Below are 26,131 nucleotides of genomic sequence, written 5' to 3'. Positions count from 1 at the left end.
TTATTGCTGTACAAGCAAAGTGTTATGCTGCTCCAGGAGCCAGTTCATGGCAGTTACTTTTTCAGGAGTCTATTCTAGAGGCCAAATTTTAGTTTTGATTTTTTTTCTTTTTTTTCCTCCTCTTCTCTCAAGAGCTTAATGTGCCGTAAAATGTAGAATATCAGGAAAAAAAAAATATAAAAACTTTATCAATGTAAAGAATGTATTTGCTCCAGATAATCAGCAGTTACCACTAGATGGCATTTCGTTCCCGAGAAATTAGGGACTCCCAGGTTTCGAATTACTTGTTACAGGCAGCAAAGAACAGTAGGAAATGGAATTACTTACCTCTTTCGGTTAATAATTTATTATCCATTGTCTTGTATAAGCAAGACATCACTAACACAAGACACTTTTACTTGCAGATTTATAAATCTCCTTTATTTAACTCTTCAGCCCTCTGCTCGGGCGGGGGGGGAGTTTAAGCTGTAGTCAGCGCTTCCCAAAAATCTTTCCACGTTTTCAAATGAAAGACGAACGTAGGCCAGTTCGGACTTTGAGCATGCCGTGGAAACCTGCCAAAAATGCCTTGCTCCAGTAACTGTACATAGTATTTCCTGTGTTATTTTTTGGATAAACCCTTAATACAGATTGCAGCACCAAAAATAATTCCCGTTCGGGAACAGAGCGGCTACAACTTGATTATTGTGAAAAAATAATTTCATAATACTTTGCGCCACTTCACTTTAATTTCAGCTTGTACAAGCTCTGGTGTACAAGACGACGTTTCCTTTCTAAACCTTTGCAGGGTACGACGAATGGTACCCAGAGGTGCAACGAAGTTCTGCTGGGCTCACCCCGGGCTGACACGTAGGTACCTTCTTTAACGTCCATAAGCCTTTCAATATCAGATTATAACGAAGCAAGAGGATTTCCCTTACTTTGCAGCAAAGCGGGAGACTGAGAAGTGAACTGTTAACTTTTTTCCTTAAAAAAAAAGACTAGAGTGCAGTTAACTCTCACTTGCAGAAAGTCAAAACACCTTCAATAAGTGCACTTCATTTAATTTTGCATGTATGCAGCTACACACAAGGCTATAAGGAAGTTTTTTTCATTAGATCATCCTAAATACTGCTGCTCTGAGCACGTAGCAGCCTGTTTAACAGTTCAATACAGCAAAATTCAGCAAGCAGGATATTGACATAACTTCATTTCCCACTGGAATTCTGAAAGAAAAAAAAAAGACAGAACCCAAAAGGTATTCCAGGTATGGGCTTTGAAAAACGCTTTTTGAGTTATACAAAACCGCATACCAGCACTTTCAAAGTGTTTTTTAATATATACCCGAGGTACCTGAAGGCTAGGTCTCACACCAAGGTCTCTTGGCTCGTACGGGGCTGGGCTGGGCTGGCAGCGGCGGTGGGGGCTGCTGGGACCCGCGGGCGAGGGGCTGCACGGCTGTTGGTAGGTTAGACCAACTCTCCACATCTTTCAGGGGGGAGGCTTATGGCCGCGCTCAAATACCTCATGAATACTAATAGCATCCATCTCTGAGCGCCTGAAGAGTAAAATTGAGAAAATGTTCAGGAAAAAAGCTTCCCTGCTTAGACTAAGCTACTGCAAGGCTTCAGGTGTGACAGCGGCTTCCGAGGGGTGACTTTGGGCCTTAGAAGGAAACACAATATCGAGTTAGAAGAAAAAACTCAGGTTTTCTTTGGCTAGATGGCATTTACCGACAGAAGCACTGATGGTGATTAACAGCTGGCTAAGTCAGATCCTGCTCTCGTATTTGCTTGGGGAGGCCTCATTATAGAAGGAAGCCAACTTCCCTAGGGTAAAATTAATCTTCACCTCTTCATAAAACACCCACAAGTTTCTTTGAAATTGTCGCTGAAGGAAAGCTGCTTGGGTTTAAGTCAAATATTTTAAAAAAAAAATGTAGTACTGCAAAATTTTAAGTGGGTTTGTATTGATTTAGTAGCTATACGTATGCACGTTATTTATTTATTTTTTTAAAATTTTGCTTAGTCGTATTCTCCAGCAACACGAATGGGACTGAAATAAATCGATAGATGTGGCAAACCAAAACTTTAATATCGTGAAAAGTTTGTGTTTGTCACAATCTGGCTCGGCCAAAGTGGTGGTGTTTTCTAGGTAGACAAGCCCGCAGGACTGTATGCACCCCGACGAACACGCCCGGCCTATTACGAAGGGCAGTTACGTTAAGCAGGGGGCCGTGGTGTGTGCCCTTACCCCATCGGTGAAAAGCAACACCAAAAACATCTGAAGTGGATGTGAAATTATAAGAGCAGGTAAAGATATCACATCTCTTTCCCGAAACAAAATGACGTTGCCAGATCTTTGGAACAAGGAAAAGGCCGGAGTTTATAACAAACTGGTACTTACGGTTTAAAGAGGGCGCAGGGGGGAAGCATCCAAGTCAGCGTTAACATGTTTCCATCCCAAGGAAGCCGATGCGGCGTGCTATGAAGGGCAGAAGTGACAAAAACTATGCTGACAACTCGGGAAGAGCATTCCAGTTGTGTCATAGCTGGAAATGGAGCCCTAAAAGCTCTATGGCCAGCAGCCTTCTCACACAGCACTGGAGAGAGTGGTGTAGAACTTACAGAAGAAACAAAAAAGACTTAAGTCCTACTAGAATCGGAGCTCTAAAAAATTTGGGTGAGCCATTAGAGACGGCATAAAAAAATCTTTTATATATTCACATATATGTGAAAGTCATAAATTATGAACTTACTAGCTTGAGATTCATTAAATATTCAACAAATGATCAAGTGTTCAAAGTGTTCCTGTCACCCAGTGAAATATACAGCATCTGTTTGGCATTTACAAGGATTATCTATTTTTTCAGCAAAAATCATTAGCCCTGTAAAGCAATTCTGCTGAAAGGGAGGACAGAAAACAAGAAAACTGAAATATTAGCCTTTCACTTGTTTTGAAATCATAAGCACGCTGACTATAAAGTTTGTTGGCGTTTTATAGACAACTGGAATGACTGTACTATACATTATATCGCCTTTAAGAGTATCTTTCTCAGCACGCAGTCAGGGATAACAGGATGTTTATACCAGTTACCTCCAGTGAGAACAAAACATTTCTAACACCACTGTAAACATTTTGAAGAAATAGATCATCGCGGAACACGTCTTTGTGTCAGAGAAAAGGGCTGGCACAACTGAGATGTGACACGCAGCACCTTCTTGTTCCGAGGGAATAGCGGGCAAATGGTGTGGACTTTTTGCCCCCCCTCCCCATTTCATTGTCTCAATTTATTCAAGAAGAGCGTGGCCGGCAGGTGGAGGGAGGTCATCCTCCCCCTCTGCTCTGCCCTGGTGAGGCTGTATCTGGAGCGCTGTGTCCAGTTCTGGGCTCCCCGGTTCAAGAAGGACAGGGAACTGCTGGAGAGGGGACAGCAAAGGGCCACCGAGATGATGAGGGGACCGGAGCACCTCTCTTATGAAGAAAGGCTGAGGGATTTGGGTCTTTTTAGTCTGGAAAAAAGACAACTGAGGGGGGATCTTGTCAACGCTTATACATACTGAAAGGGTGGGTGTCAGGAGGATGGGGCCAGGCTCTTTTCAGTGGTGCCCAGTGACAGGACAAGGGGTAACGGGCACAAACTTGAACAGAGGAAGCTCCACCTAAACACGAGGAGGAACTTCTTTACTCTGAGGGTGGCAGAGCCCTGGCACAGGCTGCCCAGAGAGGTGGTGGAATCTCTGGAGACATTCCAAACCCCGCCTGGACGTGTTCCTGTGCAACCTGCTCTGGGTGACCCTGCTCTGGCAGGGGGTTGGACTAGGTGATCTCCAGAGGTCCCTTCCAACCCCTGCCAGTCTGTGATTCAGAAAGGCAATTTATTTTGTTTGTTGCTAAAGCAGAGGGCATGTTCTCTCTTTACTCGTCTCCCTTTTCCCCTGAATAGGATCCTAGATGTAGGACCTGGATGTAATTTCCCATTTTATTTTTAAGCATAAACAAATGAGTAGGCTTTTTGAAGTCATTCAGTTTCTAAAAGGCATCAGTCCAGTGATTTATCAAGGACAATATTTTCGGTTCAGGCTGACTAAAGAGCAACAGGCCTCACCCCCTGTGGTGAACCTGAGGGCTGGAAAGCTCCTGGCTGGCGTACGAGGGAGCGAAGGTGCCTTGGAAAAGTATTTCACAGAGTCACAGGACATCAGGGGTTGGAAGGGACCTTCAGAGATCATCTAGTCCAACCCCCTGCCAGAGCAGGGTCACCCAGAGCAGGTTGCACAGGTGTCTTCAAGGTTTCAAAGGTGGTTTCAAAACCCAGAAATGCAAGATAACCAAAGTACAGAATGAGGTACCAGAGCTAAAATGAAGACATCTATCTTCTCTGTACTATTGACTAGCAGCCAACCCCTTTGCCCTCTAATGGTCTCGAACAAGTGATTCAAGTTAAAGGGAGGGAAATACTCTTTATGTACCACGCCAGTACGAGCTTGCAGTGAAACAAGAGCAGGGACTTTTTAGGCAATGAAAAAAAAATCCCCAACCTTTAACTTTTGTCTTACGGGTGGCTGAACGCACCCATCAGACTGGCATTCAATGCACCTGGGGACAGACGGTATTCAATGGGGTTGTAATAGCTCATGTTTGTACTTTGATATATTAAGCTCGCCCTCGGCAAGAGCTACGTGAGGAAAACCTGGTTATACCTGCCATTCCGCTCCTCCCAAATCTATTCCTGAAGCTCGTCTCCTCAGCCTCCGCTGCCAGAGCTCCTGAAGCTACACCGCGCTTCGCCTTTAAACTCGGCAATTGTAAGCCGGGGTATCACTGCTGTCCAGAGCGGTTACAGACACTGCCCGCCCCCTCCCCTGTTCTTAATACCAATAGCAGACGCAAACAGAAGATCCCAGAAGCACAAATCCTTTTCTTTGCTTCAAGCCGTCTGGTACTTTTTATGCTTGTAACCGTTTCCAATCGATTTATGCAGCTCAAGCTACTACTCCTTTAGCTAGGGATTGAAAACAACAAATGTACTCGCATAAACATTTCACAACGCTTTTCAGACTAAGAATTTTACTTGGGATTGAATACTAAGTAGTTTATTTAAAATTTTAAGAACCTTCTCTCCCCTTCCTCAAAAATGAACAGGGAAAAAAAGTGCTCGGAACAACATACATCATCATGATAAAAACGGCAATAGAAGAGGGAGAGAGACTTTGAGCAAGGCTTAAAATAATTACACGAATTGGATCAAGTTTACGTGTCTTGTTAGTCTGTTGGCAGCCCCGTAGTTAGACAATAGCTAACCCCACACCCAGGCAGGTAGAAACTCTCTTTGAAGAGAGATGGACTTCGCAGAATTAAGCCACCAGCGAACAACCCGCACTCAGGCGCTCTGCAGAACATCCATCATGAAATTTTTTGCAACACTAAAAACTCCATACTGGAGATTCAGGACGTCCTTCCAGACCTAAATATGTATTCTGAAATGTATCTTGTTCTAGGAAGAGGTAAATGCCAAGATTTTATAAGCTTCTCGTATCTATTTTAGCTGAAGAGGACAAGATACACGGTGTGCAGAAATTCCTTTCCTAAGTTATCGAAAAGGAGAGTTAACGCAACCAAAAAGGAAGCAATGTGCAAAAAGAAGAAATTCCACACTAAATATATACGCGCTTTCAGGGGCTCAGAGAAAAATATTTTGAAGAGGAAGAAAGCAAAGAACAAGAAAGATCGTGATCTTAAATTCCATGAAGAAAAAAAGTCATTAAAACCTAGAATTAAGATTTAAAGGACAGGAGACTTACTATTAAAGAATATAAAACTTTGAAAATCCAAATTATTTCATGATAGTGTCATCTGGACCTACCCTACAGTGTTATACAAGACATGGGTTAAATAAACCATACCTCTGTTCCTGCTGATGCACCGGTTAAAAATGAACGTAAAGGAAAAAAGGCTGCTGTAAGCCCATCTCGCGCTGGCTGTTCTGCAATGTAAATGAGCGCAGTTCTAATTATGTCTCTACTGAGGGAAGCAACAGGCGGCACATAAATGCAAACAACCTTCATTAGACGCATTGTCATGAGTATATTAATCATGTCAAGAAGCATTGCTGAAGTTTCCTTCAGCGCAATTTAACCTACCTTACTTTATTAGGATGCACTTAATTTCGCTATGTTTTCTCCTCATTATCATTTATGATGACCAATTAAAATGTTTGTGTCTGTCTCCCAGCAAAATTACTTCTGTAATTCCGGTAGCTGAAATCACAACTCATCCAACACTTCTGTCATCTCGTTCCATCACGGCAACCTCTTTCTTTGCCCAGCCTCTACTGGCATTTTAAAGAAAAAAGCTTACAGGGATTGGATAGTTAGATATAAACCCGGGTCTTTTTACAGTGCAGACATTAAAAAGCAGGTTGGTTCCCCCCCGCCACGTGCCCTGTTATACAGCCTTCGTGTTTTTTTCCTTGGAGTGACAGGCATAACTCCTAAATCAGAACGCAATGAAGCAACAGCGGCCTCAGGCGTTATCCTCACACTGGGCTCCGAGTTGTGTGCAGTTTAATTGCCTTTGGTCAACGCACACAATAAATGCAAATACGCAGAGACTTTACCTTTTTAGTTTCCTCCAAAGCCTCCGTATCAGGGTTCTGTCACGAGCTTTTCAAACGATGATACGACAGAACGCGCCACTCCATGTTTCCGACATTCATAGAAGAGTCTAAAAATCCAATGTGAGGGTGTATTTTTTTTCCCCAGCCTTTCACAACACAACCGCCAGCGGTTCATCCAACCATCCCTGTTATTTCCTGGCTTCGTGTACATTAAGATATCTGGAAGTTAGCTGGAAATTCTGATTACGCAGAGCACTTTTGCCGCGGAACTCAGGGCAACCAGAAATGGCTGAGCAACGCCTGGGACCCCCAAGGGATGTTTATCAACCCTTTATCTGCTCCTGGAACTAACGACACAAGGCTCCTTCCTCAGAAGCTATTTCCTAAAGAACCGTATGGTATGTGGTCTTATTTACATAACACTACTTTGACATTAAGGTAACGACTTCCAGAAAAACGATGATAAATTGCAAGGGTGAAGAAATAAGTCTGAAGCCAGCGCTGCCTTTTAGAACAATTATAATTTCATTAAAATAGGAACATAACTTAAAGATAGATTTTTATTCTCTTTGATGATTTACTCATGCAAACTGCACATAAAAGAAAAACGGTACAGTTTGTGAAAACATGGCAAATGTAAAGACCCGAAATGCTCAGTACAGAAGTAGTGTGACATACGTCTCAAAACGGAACCCATGGTAGTACGACTAAGAACTTTTCTCTATTTGCCCAACACAGATTTTAATGGTTCTTTTTCCAGCCCCACTGTTAAATTCATTAACTGTTTACACATCTCCTATACACTTATGTAGACTTATTTTACAAGTGCGACAGATTTGTTATAAAAAAACCTCCACTTATATAAATATGATTTAAAAGCCTTTGTGTTTAGGAGAGCAAATTATAGCATAATCCATGAGGCCTTAGCTAGCCCACCAAAACTACAATGAAGTGACTGTATAGCTTTCGTGCAGAATTCACATTTTGTGCCTTTGCAATTAATTTTCTTCTCACGAGAGGTCCACTGTATTTCACCACCCTGGAAACGTTCAAGAACTGTTACAGCTTTTTATCTTGAAACTGGGAAAGTAAGACTTTTAAACACATGAGGTCATCAACTCAACTTTCTTAGTTTTAAAATACAAAATATTTAGAATCCCTATTATTTTCATGCTTAAAGCCCTGCAATGATACATATATGACTTAGATACTTCTTTTTCCAGTTTTCGTTATAGCGTGGTTGTATATATATTGTAGAAATTATGGTTTTCCCGTGGATCAATTACATTTTTAGATTTAAAACTGAATCAAATAGAAACTTGATGGCACCGACACTTAAAAACACAGAGTATAGTGTGGAGAAGGAAGAGCAAATGAACTACACAACCCATTATAAATGCATTAAATCTTTGTTATATACATAATGGAATCCTGCTTTACTGCCAGTTGCTACTATGCATCTGTTTTTGCTATTATACAAAGTTTCCGACTTGAAAGCACACATCTACTTTTTTTTTTTTTAAACAACTTAATCTATTGTAAAATATTGTACTGTATTTTGAACATGAGTACAGAATCAAAATAGATAATGGCACATTTAAAAAAAACTCAATATCCTACAGATGATTGGATAGTGAGAAAAAAGTGTACCTACAATCATCTCATCAGAAACAAACTACATCATGGAATGTTAGTTATCCAAGTTCGCACAGTAAATAACATTTTAAAACTGCAATCACCTATCAGCCAGCATCACATTGAAGGCATCTTTAAACATTCAAGCAAAAGACTGCTGGCGTTAACTACTGAACCATTCTCACGCACACACCACACACACCACATTATAATTACATTGTTTCCAAGATACGGTAGATACTGATTATTTTTTTTTTTTTTTATCCCACAAGAAAGGTATCAAAATTTTTGCTACTAAAAGATGACAGTGCTTACACAAGAATTAAGTACAAGTTAGCTTGCAAATACAAGACAATGACAAAAAAAAGTCTTGAGTTGTCTGAAGAAGGATTTTAGGCTTTTCTGGCATCCAAAACCATGCGTAAACTCCTCAGTCTGCGACTCAAAAATCCACAAAATATCAACCTACTTTGGAATACTAAGTATTCCGTATTTGATAACCCTGTATTTTACAATATGCTTACTGGTTTCAGCCTAGCAACAAAGAGTAGTTATAGATATCTCTTCTGACTGGAGAAATAAAGCTCTCCTCCCCCCAGAATGAAAAGTGTTGGAGGGAAAAAAAAAACCAAAACCAAACCCACCTGACATCAATTTAAAATAAAAAAAAAATCAAATCTATTTAGTAATGATCCTCATCTAGGATAGGTATGTGCATAAGAGTACTGTATCTCATATACTGTACTGGCCCTATTACACAAATTAAAAACCCCAACAGTTAAAAAGCCAACCAAAATGCTATACAGAAAACAACCCAAACATTTTTCTCCCAAATGTTCTTCCTCTCATAATGTGCAAAACAACAAAAAGGCAAAAAGACTAAAAGCAAATTTACTGTTACTGTCTTTCTCTTGCCTAGTGCTTTATGACCTTGCTCACGTTACAAAGTCAATAGGGACTATGCAGAACTTTGGTATAAAAATGACACATAATATTACTATCACAGTCTTGGGGATGACCTTTAGTAATTCACCCCAATGTTTGCTGAAATAATACCAAATTAAAAAAATGAAATAAACCACATCGTACTGTACACACACTTTACACATTAAGCACAAAAAAAATAACTAGTTAAACTAATACTTAAAAAAAAAAAAAAAGTCTTTTGCAAAGAGACTAGAACTGGTGTTCTGTCTCATCTTCACCTGCCAATTGTTAAAGCCAAATTTAAGTTGGATTTTTAAAAATGAATAATTTTAAGCTACAATTTCTCCTAGATGGAGACTGGTCTTTTGTTGATTTCCCTTTAAAGTCACAAATGTGTATCTAAGAAACTGAAGCAACGCAAGTTTTTAATCAACTTCCTGAAGGCTGCGACTGGGAGGGAGGCGCGATGACGATCTGGGAAAGCACCGGCTCCGTGCTCTGGTCCGCCATCTGGGTGAGAACCGAGGTGGCCACGGCTTCTGCCTTGGAAGTTGAGCTAACGCCATTGGAAGTGCTGACAGAACTGTGCTGAATCGCCTCCGTGTGGGGACTGCTTGGCACTGATATGTCTTCCGAACTGTCGTCTTTATCTGCAGCTGAGGAAGAAAAATTATTTTTTTTTTTTTTTTCCTCCAGAACACACACCACCACATCCCAGGTAACACCAATCATACCCTAAAAAAGTAAAATTCATGGTTTAGCACAGCACAAATTACAAAACAATCTTATTTTTTTAACGAAAATACTACTTTGCAAACAAAAAAATATGGACCGCAATACAGAACATTCAGGAAACATTTTCACATCTTCAAAAGTCAAGATTAAAAATTGTTGGATCTACTGCCTAATAAATCAGCTGGTTGGTACCACACCTAATTCTAACGATGAATGCTCACGTCAGTAAGAATCGTACAACAGAATCGTAGAATGTGTTGGGTTGGAAGGGACCTCTAAAGGCCATCTAGTCCAACCCCCCTGCAGTAAGCAGGGACATCTTCAACTAGATCAGGTTGCTCAGAGCCTCATCAAGCCTGGCCTCGAATGTCTCCAGGGATGGGGCCTCCACCACCTCTCCGGGCAACCTGTGCCAATGTCTCACCACCCTCGTTGTAAAGAACTTCTTCCTAAAGCTTCCTATAAGCACTACTTACAGATTAAAAATGCTACCGGATCTCTTGGTGCTATGTGAATGGGCTTTAGATTTTTAACACACGCCATTTCCTGCATTTACTTAGTAATGAAACAAGAACAATTCTACCTTCAGTACTTAATCCTTGTGATTGTGAATATGATATCTGAAAAAAATATTATTTACACCACTATATTAACCGGACAATAATTCCACAAGTTTTCAACCCACATTATTTTAACAGAGTGAAGTTCAGTAACTTCTTTAGTATACAAATACCTCTCAGTAAATTTAAAATTGTTAAAACTGATTTTAAAGATATCTTCAAGAACACTTCAGGTAGGTGTTCTCCACAAAACTGAAGTGAATTAGCCACACAGTTGCATCATTTTTTCTCATGACAGAGGGTAAACAGATTAAAGAAAAATAATTCTCATTGTGCAGAACTAGAATTTACAAAATGAGCATGATTTAAAATATCTTTCTTGCACAGACATCCCGGTCACGCTGAAATCATCCTTTTTTTCCTCCAGAGTTGCAAAAGTTAGTCAAGGCATTATGCAAACACCGTCAAGCAAAAAGCTGAGTTAAAGACTAAAAAAAATTTAAATAGAAAAGAGAAAATAAGCCTACTGTTTTTCACTCAAAAATGGAAGTATCAACACCAAATTTATTTATAACTTTTTTGTATCACTTTGTGCTACTTTGTGTTTTCAAGTATTTTTCACAATGGTTTTATGCGCTGACTTAAACCCAGTATACAGATGCAATACTGGAAGTCCCTTTAAAAATATTACTGACTTGTATAAGGTAACGATATAGAAGATACACACAAGCGTGGCCAGAAGCAGCATGGACTATTTATTGCTTGTGACACAGCAATGGAACAAAGCTTGATTGTCTCCAGACAGGTCTTTGCAACCCCTTTCAGAGTTGCTTGAGATTGGCCTACAAATTCACCAGTGACCCGGGGGAAGAGAAGGGAGGGGAAAGGACGACACTAAAGCTAAGAGATGAAACGCCACTGGGGTATCACAGCCCAGTTTCCATAGGAAACCAGGCTAATAGCAGCTACCAAAATGAACACTAAGCATGAACAAACAAAGATGACATGAAGTTTATGATGTACTGAGGTTTATACGACATACTAGCTATGGGTATGAAAATTCATTAAATTAGCAAGTCCCCAAAACAAAGATCTTTAAGCAACCTCATGCATGCTAAGAACACGCTCCTCTTCATAAGCCAGAAAACAACAGTTTTATTATTGACCGCTTCTGGAAAAGAATGGTACGGTCAAAAAGGATGGGTAAGCAAGCAAAACTGCTATATTTCTTTCTAAGAAATACTGTCTACATGAACCAGGTAGCAATTTCTCTTATACCTCTGCTAAAAGAACATGGACGCAGTTGTTTGAAAGTATCATAATATTCTTATCCATGAGGACAACTATTTTACAGATACTCCGTTTTTTCAAAAATAGATCTTTCAAGCATTAATGGAAATAGAGGCAGATGATACTGAGCACGGTCGGGTGACAATTACCACATATTCTAAGGTTACAGGGTAAACGTATACAGAAAGAGGAAGAAAATACTTCTGAAAGACACGTGTGATCCTTAGGAATTTGCCCACTCAAGAACAGAAAGAACACGAACGAGTACCAAACCAGTTAACCCTATTCACCAGTATTCAATCTTTGCTACACCTCTAGCAAGATCTACGAGAACTCATGTAAAAATAAGTAAGAAGGAACACACGCAAACTTTGAAACAAACTCTAGTGCCACTTCCTGAAAAATACTCAATTACTAATTGTGAGAGTGGCATGTTCTTCCCCTCAGACAGAATGAAATAGCAGCAAGTGGGACAACATGTATCGAATACGGTCTCCCTGCTGTAACAGCTCCTCTTCAGAGCTGTTATTCTCTTGTGAATCTCAGCCTTCCTATTATGCTTCTTTTCCCGATCCCCGATTTCCTTGTTGGCCAAATCCTCCTTATCCCCAAGAAAAAGGGCTAGTTTTAAATGCCACAAGCCAGAGCTACAGAGGAAGTAAAGTAGATCATTATCTTTGAGCCAGGGACAGAACATCTTCCATTTTCTGTATCCCTTAACATATATGTTGTTAACTCAAAAGACATGCCTGTAATAATATCGCAGTGGTAAAGAACGTGAGAAAGGCTTGATTTTCTGATATTGATGGGCTCAGGAAGACCATATATGCAATGGAAGAAACAGCTATGAGAATACTTATGATCACCAATGTAGACTAGAGGTTTTCACATAATTGAGCAGATGAACAAACACACTGTGCTGCAGAGACAAAAGCACACGATTCAGGTATTTTCCGGTGCCAGGGGCTAGAGGAGGGGAGCTTACAGCAGACAGGTGACTATATAAGATACAAACCTAACACTAGTTTACAGTTGCAAGTTTGACTGGAAGCATAAATCCTTGCAATAATTACAAAGCAATATTTAGAAATGAGCTGTCACCCTTCAGAATAGCTATTTAGATTTCCTTCAAAATCATTCCTTCTGCAGCACTAACTTTAGAGGAATAGCAGCCAAAAACTGAATACAGAACTCCATTTAAAGAATTAAAACCGAACAAGAAAATCTACTCAATGAATACAATAGATACTTAAAGTCACCTCATTACAAAGGTGACTTGTTTTATTAAGCCTGAAGATGGGGAATAAAGAACAAAAGGCTTTTAGAAGAACCCAGGAAAGTCATATTTAGATTCCAACAGATTTTTTTCTTTTTTCTTAGTTGACCAGAGAATTGCCAGGCACAGGACTGCGGTTTCAAGAGTGCAACTGATACATACCAGAATCCTAATGCAGCTAACAGTGTAGAAAAAAGCCTAGGCATTTTAGCTTTTTAATGGCTGCCCCAGCTTTGCCTCAAACCAAGGAAAATGAAACTGATTAGTCACCTTCTACTGTTTTGTTAAAACTAACTAGAGAAAGAACATAAAAACACACATTTAACACCAGCTACATTGCAGCCTCTATTTATCTTCCTTTATATTCAGTTTTGTACAAGCGTTCTTGAATATTATCACATCCTTTTGAAAAATATGGATGAATACCTAAAACACTCTTTTCAAAGATTGATTTTTTTAACTCTGATTTTCTTCTTACAAGTTCCACCTTTTTCCTGCTCCAAGTCCAGAAAAAGGCTGAGAAAAATACAGGAGTATTGCAGAATACTTAGAAATAATCTGGTATAGAAGAGCTAAAATGAAAAATACGTGAACAGCATTTAGATTTCTCCTATACACGGCACTTTTTTCTTCCCCTGCTCCCGCCCCAATGTTTAAAGCTGCATTCAGAACCAGTAGAATGCTTCTTTGGGAAATAAAATTTTAAGTGTAAACTGTCTGAAAACTCCAACATTGCAACAGAAATTCATTTATACTGCCTCAAAGCACAATAACCATTTTTTTCTGTTTTCTCTATCCTGATGACACCCTCTTTTGAAGCAGGCACAAGACTTCTTAAATAAGGAAAGCATGACCCCAAGAACAGTCTTAGAATAAGACAGGGGTATCCGCACTGTCGTGCTTTTCACTTGGCCCAAGACAAAAATGTGCCTGGGAAATCCAAAAGACCTCAAAAGATATGTAAAAGTAAGTGCCAAAATACCCTGAAAAGCACTAGATTATTTGTGCCCATTTAAGTGCATCATACATGAAACCCCATTAAACTGTGGGCTTAGCTGCAAAAACACGGTCTGCACGGTACAAACTTGCACTGTCTCAGCAGCGCACAATCTTCAGCCCCGTGGGAGCTCTGTCTTTCTGTCCAGCAATGGAGTCTTCCATTTCTGCCGCAGACACAGACTGTTAAACACCTCAATACATTTTTGAAGCAATGCAACTTAGATTCCTTGATGAACATAATATGCTTGTTTAAAAATACTTTCTATGAACACCATTTTCATGAACGTATTAACCGAAACCATTTTTCCACTCATCTTTTCCTCATCTACTGAGGGTATGTCACTTAGCCAACATGCTTTCCTAACAATATTCACACAGAGATAATGGGACAAAATCCTTTCGGAGGGCTGGCATTACAACTATCATTCCCGTTGAACTTCGACTTTCAAGAGACTTTTCAAGAAACTAGGTGAGCTGTGCTAAAAAAATAGTAAGCTCCTTGCTTACTATTTTTTTTTTTCCCTCAAATGTATGCTTTTTCCACTGCTTAGTATTTTAGTTCTTACTCATTTTGCATTCTTTGGTAAATTACGAACATTATAATCCTTTACCGAGGGCAGAGACTAAGTATTACTAAACAGGCCATTCGTTAATTCTTCAATGAAGAAATCCTTAGCATGTAATTAGTTTGGCAGTTTAAGACGTATGTTTAAGTATTTTTCATGCCAATTCAGGAACACGCATCCTCAAAACATCAAAAGTTAAGAAACCTACAGGGTTTTTTTTTTGTTTTTGAAAATCCTTGCATGCATAATGTTATCCACTAGTAGCTTCCGTATGAAATTATGCTGTTCTGTCAGATGGGAGCCATAATGGCCTCATCCCTGCAGCAATCATTGTTAATATAAATCCCAAACATATTTCTATACTGTTCCAATTTACTCCAAGATGCTATTTTCCATCTTGTCAAAACGACTGGAGATCAAAGGACCAAGATTTATAAGCTCAGAACTGACAAAATCAGTATTCTAAATATATATGGCAATAGAGAGTTGCTAAATCTCCCGAATCTTTTAAATTAAAAAATATTGCCCATTCTGATGAAATTGCTTACAATGACTACAAGTAAAGATGGTGGCCATTAAGTTTTATCGCGAGCACCTGAGGATCTGTTTGCATGCAATACAAAATGTTCCTTTATTCTCCTGAATTACTGACACTGGCAAATTAAAATGAAGTGGCTACATATGGCAGAAACAATCTTCACATTTACAAATATCCTGAAATATCACTAAATCATAAAAACGAAAGCTGTGGGTTATATATTATGAATGTTGCCTAATGCATTCCCAGCTCAGTTATTTGTAACAAATTTGTGTACAATGGACAAAATTGGCCATTTATTCTGCAGCAGCAGCAGCTGGTTCTGGCACTGTGTATCATATCCAAAAAGGAAGTTACAAGTCAGGAAAGCATAATTAACCTTTAAAATGCTGGAAGGGTGAAAAATCAAATGAGCAACTTCAAGTAAAAATATGTATTAGGGAAAAAAAATATGCTACCCAAACTCTCAGTATTCCCTTCAGTATTAGAACTGCTTTTTAAAATACCCTGTTTATAGAAAAGTAGTCGCTTAATGTGGAAATCAAAACAATCTAGAAGACACTGTACAGTAGGAGCCATGAACCTGCATCTGATTATTTTAACGGCTTGACTGATCCTGGATGTTATGGTAAATGAGGACAGCTGTTATATTACCTCTACTGAAATCTCGTTACGACGAAGAAAAAACCCACAAGGACCTTTCACTGTACTTGGCTAAGATAAAGTATAAAAAATAGTTTATCATGTGCTCTTAATACTTTAATGATATTTTCCAAAGCAGGTGTAGAAACCGATAGTCCTTAAATGCTAATTATCATATGCATTTATTAAACCAACATAAAACCTTCAATGTTATGCAACACTTCAACTGAAAGGACTTAAAAATATATTTCTAAATATCACATATTCATTCCTGTCTTCCAATAACCTTCGAGATTTAAAAAAAAAAAATCTTTAATGTAATATTAGAACTGCACCTCTCAATTTTAATGCTCATTCAGCTCACTTTGGCAGTATTTCATTGATGCAGCCTAAGGCTATAGGTAATGGAACATTACTCACTATGATAGCCAGATTTCTTCTGCATGGCGGTTACAGGGCAATCTTTATGAGCCAGAAGAAGCTGTTTCAGCTGTGCCACTTCATTTCTCAGCAGGGTGACTTCATTCTAAAGGAGAAGAAAGTTACATACTTTACCAGGCTCAAACTACACCAATTTTGAAGGTAAGTATTACGTTTTATAGGATTTTCAGTTGTTCATTTAGGGGTAGATAAAATACAGGAAGTTTCCATTTGGTATGTACTGCAAAAATGTATATATTTCTCCTATCTCAGAATACGTAAATATTAGCTGAAACTTGGCTAACTTTATGATTTTTCTTAAACTAGGAAATGCTTTTTTTGAAAATGCAACGTATGTGTTTCAGTTTGCAGACGCAGAGTCTACATGTAGTCTCATGTACATGATCCAGCTACTGTTAAGACTCTTCTGCAAGGTTTTGTGATGAATTCTATTCAGAGTAAACCTACATTTGACTACCTACCTTTTAACAGATGCCACAGCCAAAATTAAAAAAGGTTGAAAAAAATAAATCAGCCAATACAGAATTATTTTTGGTGACTGTATCTGTACGCGGACTTTGAAGAAGAAAACCTCACGTACTGGAAAATAGCTTAGTGTTTATTGATTTCCATACTAATTTTCTCTTTGGCAACCATATATAAACATGTTGTATGAAGGAATCATTGATGGGAAAAATAGTGGCAAAATCCTGAAATGTCAGCTTATGTCACTAAAGTGGAGTGCAACATAGGAGACAGCACCTGCAGCATCTAGTGACTGGGTTCATTTCCAGGCTGTGCCTTTCCACTGTTGGGTGACCTTCAGCAAGGTCATTTTACTTCTTTGTGCTTCAACGTCCCCATTTGTAAACTGGAGGACAGTGATACTTACCTTCCCCGTAAAGCACTTTGATATCTACAGATGAGACACGCTACATAACTGCATTATACGTGACAATCCAAATTAAAAATGGTATGGCATTTTGATAGGGGCATTTTCACTTTAAATAGTAGAAAAATTTTTACGTATCTACAGAGTCAAGTTATCTGTAATGCTTTGTGATCCACGTATCTTTTCATGGGTTATTTTAAATAGAAATACTTCCCCCATTGGTACTTGAAGTAACTTAAACTATAAGAACCTTTGCACATTAACTTAATGTATCACACACATGACAATTTTTTGGTAAATGCATATGTTTACACATTTGGGAGCAAGTTAAAGAAAAAACAAACACAGGAAAATTGGATTGCAACTAAAATTATTTGGAAGAAAATGAAACAGGAGAAAGTCAACCTATTTACTTGCATGCTAGAAATAAGGCTATGCAGTCAGAGAAGAGATGAATTACAACTAAAAGGACTCCAAAGTAAGGAAAACAATTTTTAAGAACAGAATTTATTAGGTTTAATTACACTAAGTAGCGGCTTATAAATACTGCAACTAAAATAACAGATTTTTTTAAAGAAAAGCTCCTCTTTTTAGCCTCTCTCTCCATTTAGAAGACAAAAAATTTCAGAGGACAAAAAATTTCAAAAGCCTCTATACTTGCAAAATCCTCTTAAGCTATTAAGGACTACCTTTCTATTCATTTATTTTATTGCATCAAATATCTCTTCTAGAAACTTTACATTTAAAACAAAATCAAGAGCTGAAAGGCAGCCAAAAATCTGACTTCATGGATGTTTCTAATGAAAGAAAAATGTGACTGCAAATAAAAAAAGGTTGCAGGGAAAAACCCCACGGAAAACCCCACAAATTCTCTACCAGCTGGCATTACATGTCCTGAACCCTTGGGCTGTTAAGAAAGCACACTATTTCTGCCTCCAGCTCCCAGTCTCCTTTTAGTTCACCGTGTTATTTACTGAGGAGCCACAAATCTGGATGCACAGAATTGACATAGCTGGGGGTGGGGGAGGGGAGGAGTGCTGATGTAGTTTTGAGACACTTCATGATAATCTACAGAAGCAGCAGTGTCCAACAATATGAAACTTACTTCTGTTAGTTTAAAGGAACGTTGTCAAAATAAACGATCAAATCGGCAACAGTTTTTCAGAAACTGTCTACCTTCGTCTCCTGTATTTTAAGAAAGAATTTTATACTTCTAAACTTTTGAAAATGCAGTTTATAGATTAATGTCAGTTGTATGATAAATACTAAGAATTTCTCTAACAGAAATAGAAAAAAACAAATATACTATCTTACTGTAAAGCAGATTTGAAAAAAATAAAATGGAATAGCATTCTTATACTAAAAAACAAGTTGAGGAATTCTCACTGAATACATAGCTAGCATTGTTATTAACTCAAACGCTGTGTGCCAACAGTGCTATATGCCACGCGCAAATTATTCCTGAAGCAGAATAGAGTATGTCTGCGTGGAATGTCACAGAAAGGCAATCCATGGGGGTCATTTACCTATTACCAGTAAGAACCACTTCTAAAGGGACGTTCTTAGAACCAACTCCTATACGCATTGTAGTTTCTTATTATGTATGTGACAATAGCAAGTCATTCCATATCATTCAAAAGATGTCAACATGTGGTAGTCATTTAGCATGTGGTTAACACGCTGAAAACAGGCGAACAAGAAACACATGGGATAAACACTTCCAACAGTTGGCATGAGGAAAGATTATTTCAAGTTTTCACACTGGAAAGGTCCTCTTCATTTATGAGGTATCAAGTCAAGTGTAGGCACCAACATTTCTTTAAATAACCATGAAATATACCTCACATGCTGTCTAGAAGAATTTTTATGTTCCCGCACTTGAAAGTGTGCTAACATTAGAAAGCAGGTTTCTGGAGGAAAGCATATCTATTTTTACCTGTACTCCATTTTTGAGGAGATACTTTCCCTTCTGCATTCTTACGAAGGTACACCACATAGCGTACAGTATGTTCTTCTGTATCTGCCTATTTCTCCCTGGATCCAAAATACGTATGTAATAGTGGGACCAGATTAATCCTTACTCAGCAAGATGTGGGACACTATTTGTGAGGCATATTTACCAAAACTATCATCAGAGACAGGCAGATGGGACTTATGGAGACAGGGGATTGTCTGTGGCTAAGTTAAACACTGCTTTTCCTGTTCCTTTTTGGACAACTTCAACAAGATACCCCTATACGGGAAAGGACCTTTACTTACAGGCGTTTCTTTCATAATTTAGCCTTCCTAAAGCAGCTTCTGCAGCATTAGTACAAATACAAACCACCACTTGATTGCTGATCCTTTAACACCTGCAATGAACTCGTGAGGAAGACAGGCCGTTCTTCTACTAATACTTTGCCCTTTGAGATTATTAAAGCAACAGGGACCAAATACAGACAATATAATGAACTTTGCATCTGATCCTGCAACACGATTGAGCGGCCACTGGGGACACACTGTCGATACTTCTTTAACACATTATATATCATACCATACCCTGCAGTGTGGTGCAAGGCACAGAGGCAACACAATGCACTATATAAAATTTAAGATGAATAAACAAGTCAACACATTAGTTGAAAACACAGTCCACAAAAACAAACAGTAAATAAACTTTAAAAGGTTGGAAGCATTGGAAAAAACTTACATAGTAGGGCCTATAATAAAGGCAGCCAACTTAAATAGGTTACTGATGTGATGTAGTAGGTGGAAATTTTCCCTTAAGCAAAAATTTGAGAAATAATGCTTCATAATGAAATTACATTCAAACATTTAAAAGAAGAAAGTAGGCAGAAGTTAATCTACAGAAAGCTGAAAACTACAGAACAAAATATATACATCAACCAAGGAAATCTCTTCAAAATCTCTAAGTACTGTTAGAGTTTCCAGTCTTAAAAATCTTGACATTGATATTGTAAGCTCTGACACAGACCTTACAAGAAAGCTACTAACTACATTGAAAGAAGTCAGAATTGTTACATGAAGCAATGCAATGTAGTCATTTCGGTATTAACCTGCTTTTGGAAACACTGTAAATTCAGCTAAGCAGGTCATTTAGACATTAAACAAAATATGAACTACTAAACCCTAACACTCAGTCCATAAAACTGTACTAAGGCAAAACTCCAAACTTATTAAATTTACTATTAAATATAAAGTAAGTAATCATGGGTCATTACTGCCCACTACGCTGATCAGATGTGTTAGCCTGTCAAGTGAAGAATTATTATAGAAATATAGGATTGATTAATGTTTTCACATAAAGTGCAGTTTAATTATTTCTCTGACATTCAATTTTCTTTACAAGTCATTCTGTTCTTCACAGCTAACAGTTTTGCTTTTGGCAGACCATAAGAAAATTCTTTTTCTTGAATTCACTCTTACTGAGTTAACTCTTGGAAATCTGGAAATCTTTTGGTCACGGTACTTGCGTCATTTTTTGGTATGTATAATTTAAAGGCAGTTCATATAATATCAAAATTTACTTTCGCTAAAAGTTACTTTTACTTTGTTTGTTCTTTGTTTTCCTTCCTGTAGATCTACCTTCACTTATTTCTTAGATTATTTAAGCTATAGTGCTACAAACCATTTTGTAATTAATGGATATAATGCAGTCACAGTCCTCGCTGTAAAGGAGCACGTCTAAAGTCTGAACAGGTATGAGAAGACGATATATTTGCAAGAAATTTGACTAATGCTGGTGCACAGGAAACAATTCCACGTTGTGTGCTTAGGCAGGAATTTCTCACATTTTACAGTCTGGAATGCTGAGTATTTTTAAAGACATGAACATGAAGGCAACTGATAGATACGGCGTGATTTTGATTACATGATAAGAAGTAATCTCAACAGGCCCTACTTTCCTGTTGGTCGAACTATGACATTTTCTTTATCAAACAGCATGAAAGAGGAGTTTTAATAGGAAGGAAAAGATTTGTGAATTTGACTCAGCAAACAGCTCTAACGAAAGAATAAGAAGTGAAACTTTAACACATCAAAATAAATTCCATTGCATTTTCCAAATGAATGTTTCATTTAGGAAATGACATCATTTTTCCTTTCTGTAATTTTCAAAACAAAGCTTTTGGACTTTTCATTTTGAAACAATACTTTGGGCCAATTCTCATGCGCTGTTGGAAAACATTAAGAAATCATGCTTTAACATTTAACAGCAGTTTAAATGAAAGGGTCATGGATTGTTCTACAGGGGGAAAAGTGTGTCCATGTGACAACTCTCCAAGATTGACAACCTCAGATGAGATGGAAAAATGACTCGCAACATACACTAGACTACCCTCTTACAGCATAGTTCCCTCCCTAGAGGGTTTAGGCACACTGGGAGGGCAGCGTGGTGAAGTTTGCACTGCCACTGCCTGCGCTGTACCTGTTCTGTGGACAAAAGAGGCCTTCAGTTTCCAGTGATGTCAATCTGGCACCTTTCACGAGCACTACATCACTTTAAAGGAAAAAAAGTGAAGTTAAAAAGAACCAAAGGAAATCAAACCAAATCTTATTTAAATAACTCAGGCTGTGATACAAATTCTTAAGAGCAAGATGTTTTTAAGGTAAGGCCATTACTTTGCTAATAAGCCTTTATTCCAATGCATCTTGTCATCCTTGTTTAGTATCACAGTCTGAAAGTTATTTAAAATGGAACAACGGACAAAAGGGTATGATCCTAAAGTTTACACATTCTTGAAATTTAAGTATTCTCTTATATTCTTATTTTATTGCTATACGCAATTAGTGCTGGATTTTAAATTCTGAGCCACCAGTTACAAAACCGTTTAAATTTACGATTTCATGCAAAGCTTAAGTTCCATTGATCCAGGATCACTACCTAAGAATGGAAAAACTTATTCATTTTTACTTGAAATAAAAAGTATACCTGTAACTGGCCATTTAGCGAGCTCAGGTCCTCGGCTTTTTTCTCCAATGACTGCACCCAGACTTTCCGTTTCTGTCGGCACCTGGAAGCAGCAGCCCGGTTTCGCTCCAGAAACTTTCTTCTTTTCTCATCAGGGTCTTCATTGGCAGCTCTTCTTCGCCGACCACCTGTATTTGGTGTTTGTGGCGTAGGCTGGGCTGGTGATGCCTGAAAACAGTAAAGTATTGAAGTTACCAGTATAATACTACTCATGACTTAACCTACAGCACTAGTGTAAGTACACATCACATCTTGAGCAAAGCACTCACATCTCTAAATACACTCAGGGTATACACATTTCTTTTGTGGAAAGCTAGGTCACTTAACTCTACAACTATGTTTTAAAAATTTTTTACTGTATTTACACTCCTTACCATGTTACATTAAGATGTAGCATTTTAATCAGGGCACTAGCTTTGGTTTAAAACTGCACTGGAGGAAGGCACTCACTTCACAGTTAAATTTACATGCCATTTACATCTGGCAACTGAATAAAGCTTGGAGGCAACACTTCTTTAGACGGACTCTCAGACATTCTTTTACCAATTCTGACAACACAAGTATTTACAAGAGGTAAAGTAAAAAACTCTTCCACCCAAAATAGCTTTTACAAGTTACATTTAGAAGGAAATAAATTTTCTACTTTTGACCCTTCCCAAATGGTCTTCCCACAAACCTAGTCACAACTGAAATACTACGCAATTGTTTATGCCCAATATACAGGAACTTTTTGACAAATGCTGTCGGTGCTGATACTCACTGATCCCTGATGTCCAGACAGCAATCTCCTACTTGTTGCTGTGTTCCCCACCGCTGCATACAAACTTCCCTTATATGCACCCACATATTATGACAGGATCAAAATATTTCAACATTTAAAATTATATGTTATACTCCTTTCATAGCTGTATACAGACCCTAGGCAAAGATGTAATGAATTATGATAACAATATAATGGATCTTAAAATACTTCAAAGTGATAGGATAGACAGAATATAACTGTCTACACGACACACACACAGGTGTACCTGCACATTCAATCTAGCACAGTAAGAAAGTTTTATTTTTAAATTAAAAACTCTTCAATTGTGTTAATTAAATTAGCACATATCAGTTAGCATATCTATTTGGCATAAATTCTAAATAGCTAATAATAATAAAAAAACCCTGGGAACTCAAATCAGCCTTTTAGAAATTAAACACTTGCAAATTTTTTTTTTTAATACTAAAGTAACCACAAAATAACCAAACAGCAAGCCCTTAATCTTGAAAGTTCTGCTGTGTGATATTATGAAAATATTCTTTTAAAAAAAATCAGGTAGTGTGGGAGAACAGCAGCCCTAACAAGCAGATCATTTTACAATGGGTAACCTTTTTCCTTTTTTTGCTCCAAATATATTTGTTTTGATATGTTATTTGATTTCGCTGGTCAGCCTAAAAACCTGAGCACTTTCACTGCAGATGCAGGTCCTTCCGGTTCTGGGCCAAGTCTGTAGCTTTTATAAAATTGGTGTTATGCTATGAATTCTGAAAATAACTCTTAGGGATTTTTAAAAGCATTTTGAAAACACATTCCAACAAGTTTTTTTAGCAGAACAGCAGGAATCCTACAGGATTCACCCAGGAAAGTATCTCTTTCCTCCAGCAGCACTCCCACTTCCAGTCTGACTCAAGAGGTCTTATCCTTTATTCCCCTGTTCTATCATCCCAAAGGGACAGAACACCATTCCTAAACTCAGAGCCCCACTTCGGTACCTGGGATGACAAAGGCCACTTAATCACACAGCTGAAACTGTGTGGCAGCCCAAAAAAAGATGCTTCCAGCAAATTAACATAAGCATGACACCTGACGCAATTAAAAACATTTCTGAAGAGTGTTTATGATATAAAATATTAAATAGATGCAATATAAATACAAAATAAAAGCACTTGTTTTTTTCAAATATATAATAACCAGCTGTACGATTTTCAGTTACCACAGAATTTCCTGTTAAACTCAGAAATCAAGAGGACTTAATTCTAAATTTGAGCATATAGATAATACCTATTTTGAAACTATCATCTTGGGTTTATGTAGCCTTGGAGTCTGTAGCACATGTTGACCTCTATTTTACAAATCAAGAGTAAAGGAAAGAAGTTTGTTGTGGGGTTTTTTTGCATAACAAAGAAGGGGGTAGGATGTACACATCTACCCTGTGTCATACCGGTGTTTCAGTCGTTGAAGTTGCAGGTTGTTGTAGTGATTGTGGTCGTGGTTCCTCTGACTGAGTCCTAACCAACCCACTTGGATGTCCCTTGGCAGTATCTCCATTTGTTACCTGAGGGTGCTGCTGGGTCAAGGCGGCTTTCAATCTCTGAAAGCAGAAAAAAAAGAAGAAAAAAAAAGGAAATATTCTATCATGCTAACTTGAGGAGTTAGTAATTACTTATATTAGTAGTTACTTCCATTTTGGAAATAGGAACTCCAACTCTAAAATAGCTGTTTGTTTTTATTGGCGTTCAACAGTGATGTAGGCATATACCTAATAATAGGTGACAATTTCTTGCAAGCATGACAATAGCAATGAGGCTTTACACAGGATGTCAGAAAGAGAAGGTTGGTAAGCTGTATGGAGAAGGAAACAGAAAGCCTCCTTCATAAAGAACTGTGCCCCCAAAGCGATGATGGAAGGCCATGAACAAGCAGTTGCTGAGGCTGGTATTGCACAAGGCATGGATCAGAAAGGTAAGAACGACACATGATGGAAAACAGGTAAAGAACAGAACACAAACTTTTCCTTTGAAAAATTCTGGCGTTCTCTCTCCACTTTTCAATAGTTTGTTATGACTCTGCTTTTTCATGGCCTTTACAAATACTCACCTCTACAATCCTTCCTATGAGTAATTATCAGATAAAAGCCAAGGTCTTTGCTGAAACATCTCAATAATGCATAAAATAATAACAAGCTTGAAATCACACATGAAGATTAGCTTTTATTTATATAGAAATATGCAAGGTATCTGTTAGAGCATGCTACTTTACATGAAGAAATTGCTAAAAGGTTTGAAGTTCTTCCTTTATACATAGACACTATAAAAACCAGTAACTTCAAAGTTCATCTGTATGTAATACATCCAAGAGTTACTAACAACTTGATAGAGTATTTTAAAGCATTTTATTGACTACCTCTTGAAAATTATTTCACTCAACTTTTGGTGAAATCTTTTAAAACTATAACGGGTAATATACTCTATTTACAACAAATTCTTAAGTGATAAAGGGTCATACTAAATTTCAGTAGATACAACTGCTTGCAATTCCAGATCCTTTCTTAAAATTTCATGAATATTGTATAATTTATTATGAAATTTTCAGTTTTACTGAAGAACCTACCTTACTAGAAAATAGCATTAAAGAATATTTTTATACTGCGCGCTGGATTTTTAGAGAATCCAAGACAAGTTTAAGAACAGACTAATGACTTAATACATAGGAGTTTATGAAAACTCTGATAACTTGTATCATCATATCTTGGAATATGAACAAAGTATTGCCAAAGTACTAATATTAATAAAGTGTCTTAAAAACACTGAAGAGCTAGGCTGCATTTGGCCATCACAAAATAAGCAGAAGACTTTGCACTTATTTATATAGATATTCTCTATAGACGTCTCTCAACAATTAAGTCACTGGAATATAGTGACAGTGCTCTCCTACCTTTCCTGGATCTTATTCTACAGTTAGAACAACAGATTGCAGATTATCTCCATCAGAACTGCAAAAAATCTTCAGGTCTGCAATGTGGCAAGTTACATCAACTATCAAATCCATATAGTTGACTGGAGCATCCAACCACCACCAGCAGACATCCCATTTGAGGGCTACAAAGAGAACTGAGAAACTCCAATGTTCCTCTGCTGGTTTGCTATTAAGGAGTCTTTAGCCAGTGATTTCTGTAGTGGCTGCTCCAGGCTGAATTAACAAGCAGACGTTACCCCAGAAAGGGACTGTTGGAGTGTACATCAAAACTCAGTGTTAATGAAGTTCTGTTTCCCACCTCACTTTTGGATCAACTTTGTAAGCTTCCCAGAGTGAAGACGGTGC

The 26,131-nt window shown here is 38.0% G+C and overlaps 1 protein-coding gene across 13 annotated transcripts in view; it reads right to left on the bottom strand.

Moving 5' to 3' along the window:
- Positions 1-7,140: 7,140 nt before the first annotated feature.
- The window catches only part of ATF2 (activating transcription factor 2), a 50,298-nt gene continuing 31,307 nt past the window's right edge, over positions 7,141-26,131 (bottom strand). For all 13 annotated transcript variants that reach the window (XM_074593768.1, XM_074593773.1, XM_074593778.1 and 10 more), the window contains 4 exons: positions 24,252-24,401; positions 22,009-22,215; positions 16,187-16,292; positions 7,141-9,816 (listed from right to left, as the gene is read on the bottom strand). In XM_074593768.1, the coding sequence (XP_074449869.1) occupies positions 9,590-9,816; positions 16,187-16,292; positions 22,009-22,215; positions 24,252-24,401 (690 nt within the window). In that variant the 3' untranslated portion in view covers positions 7,141-9,589. The remainder of the gene's footprint in view (positions 9,817-16,186; positions 16,293-22,008; positions 22,216-24,251; positions 24,402-26,131) is intronic.

The sequence above is a fragment of the Larus michahellis genome, chromosome 7 (assembly GCF_964199755.1).
Source record: "Larus michahellis chromosome 7, bLarMic1.1, whole genome shotgun sequence".
Taxonomy (NCBI): Eukaryota; Metazoa; Chordata; class Aves; order Charadriiformes; family Laridae; genus Larus; species Larus michahellis.
This window is presented reverse-complemented; position numbering and strand designations above follow the sequence as displayed.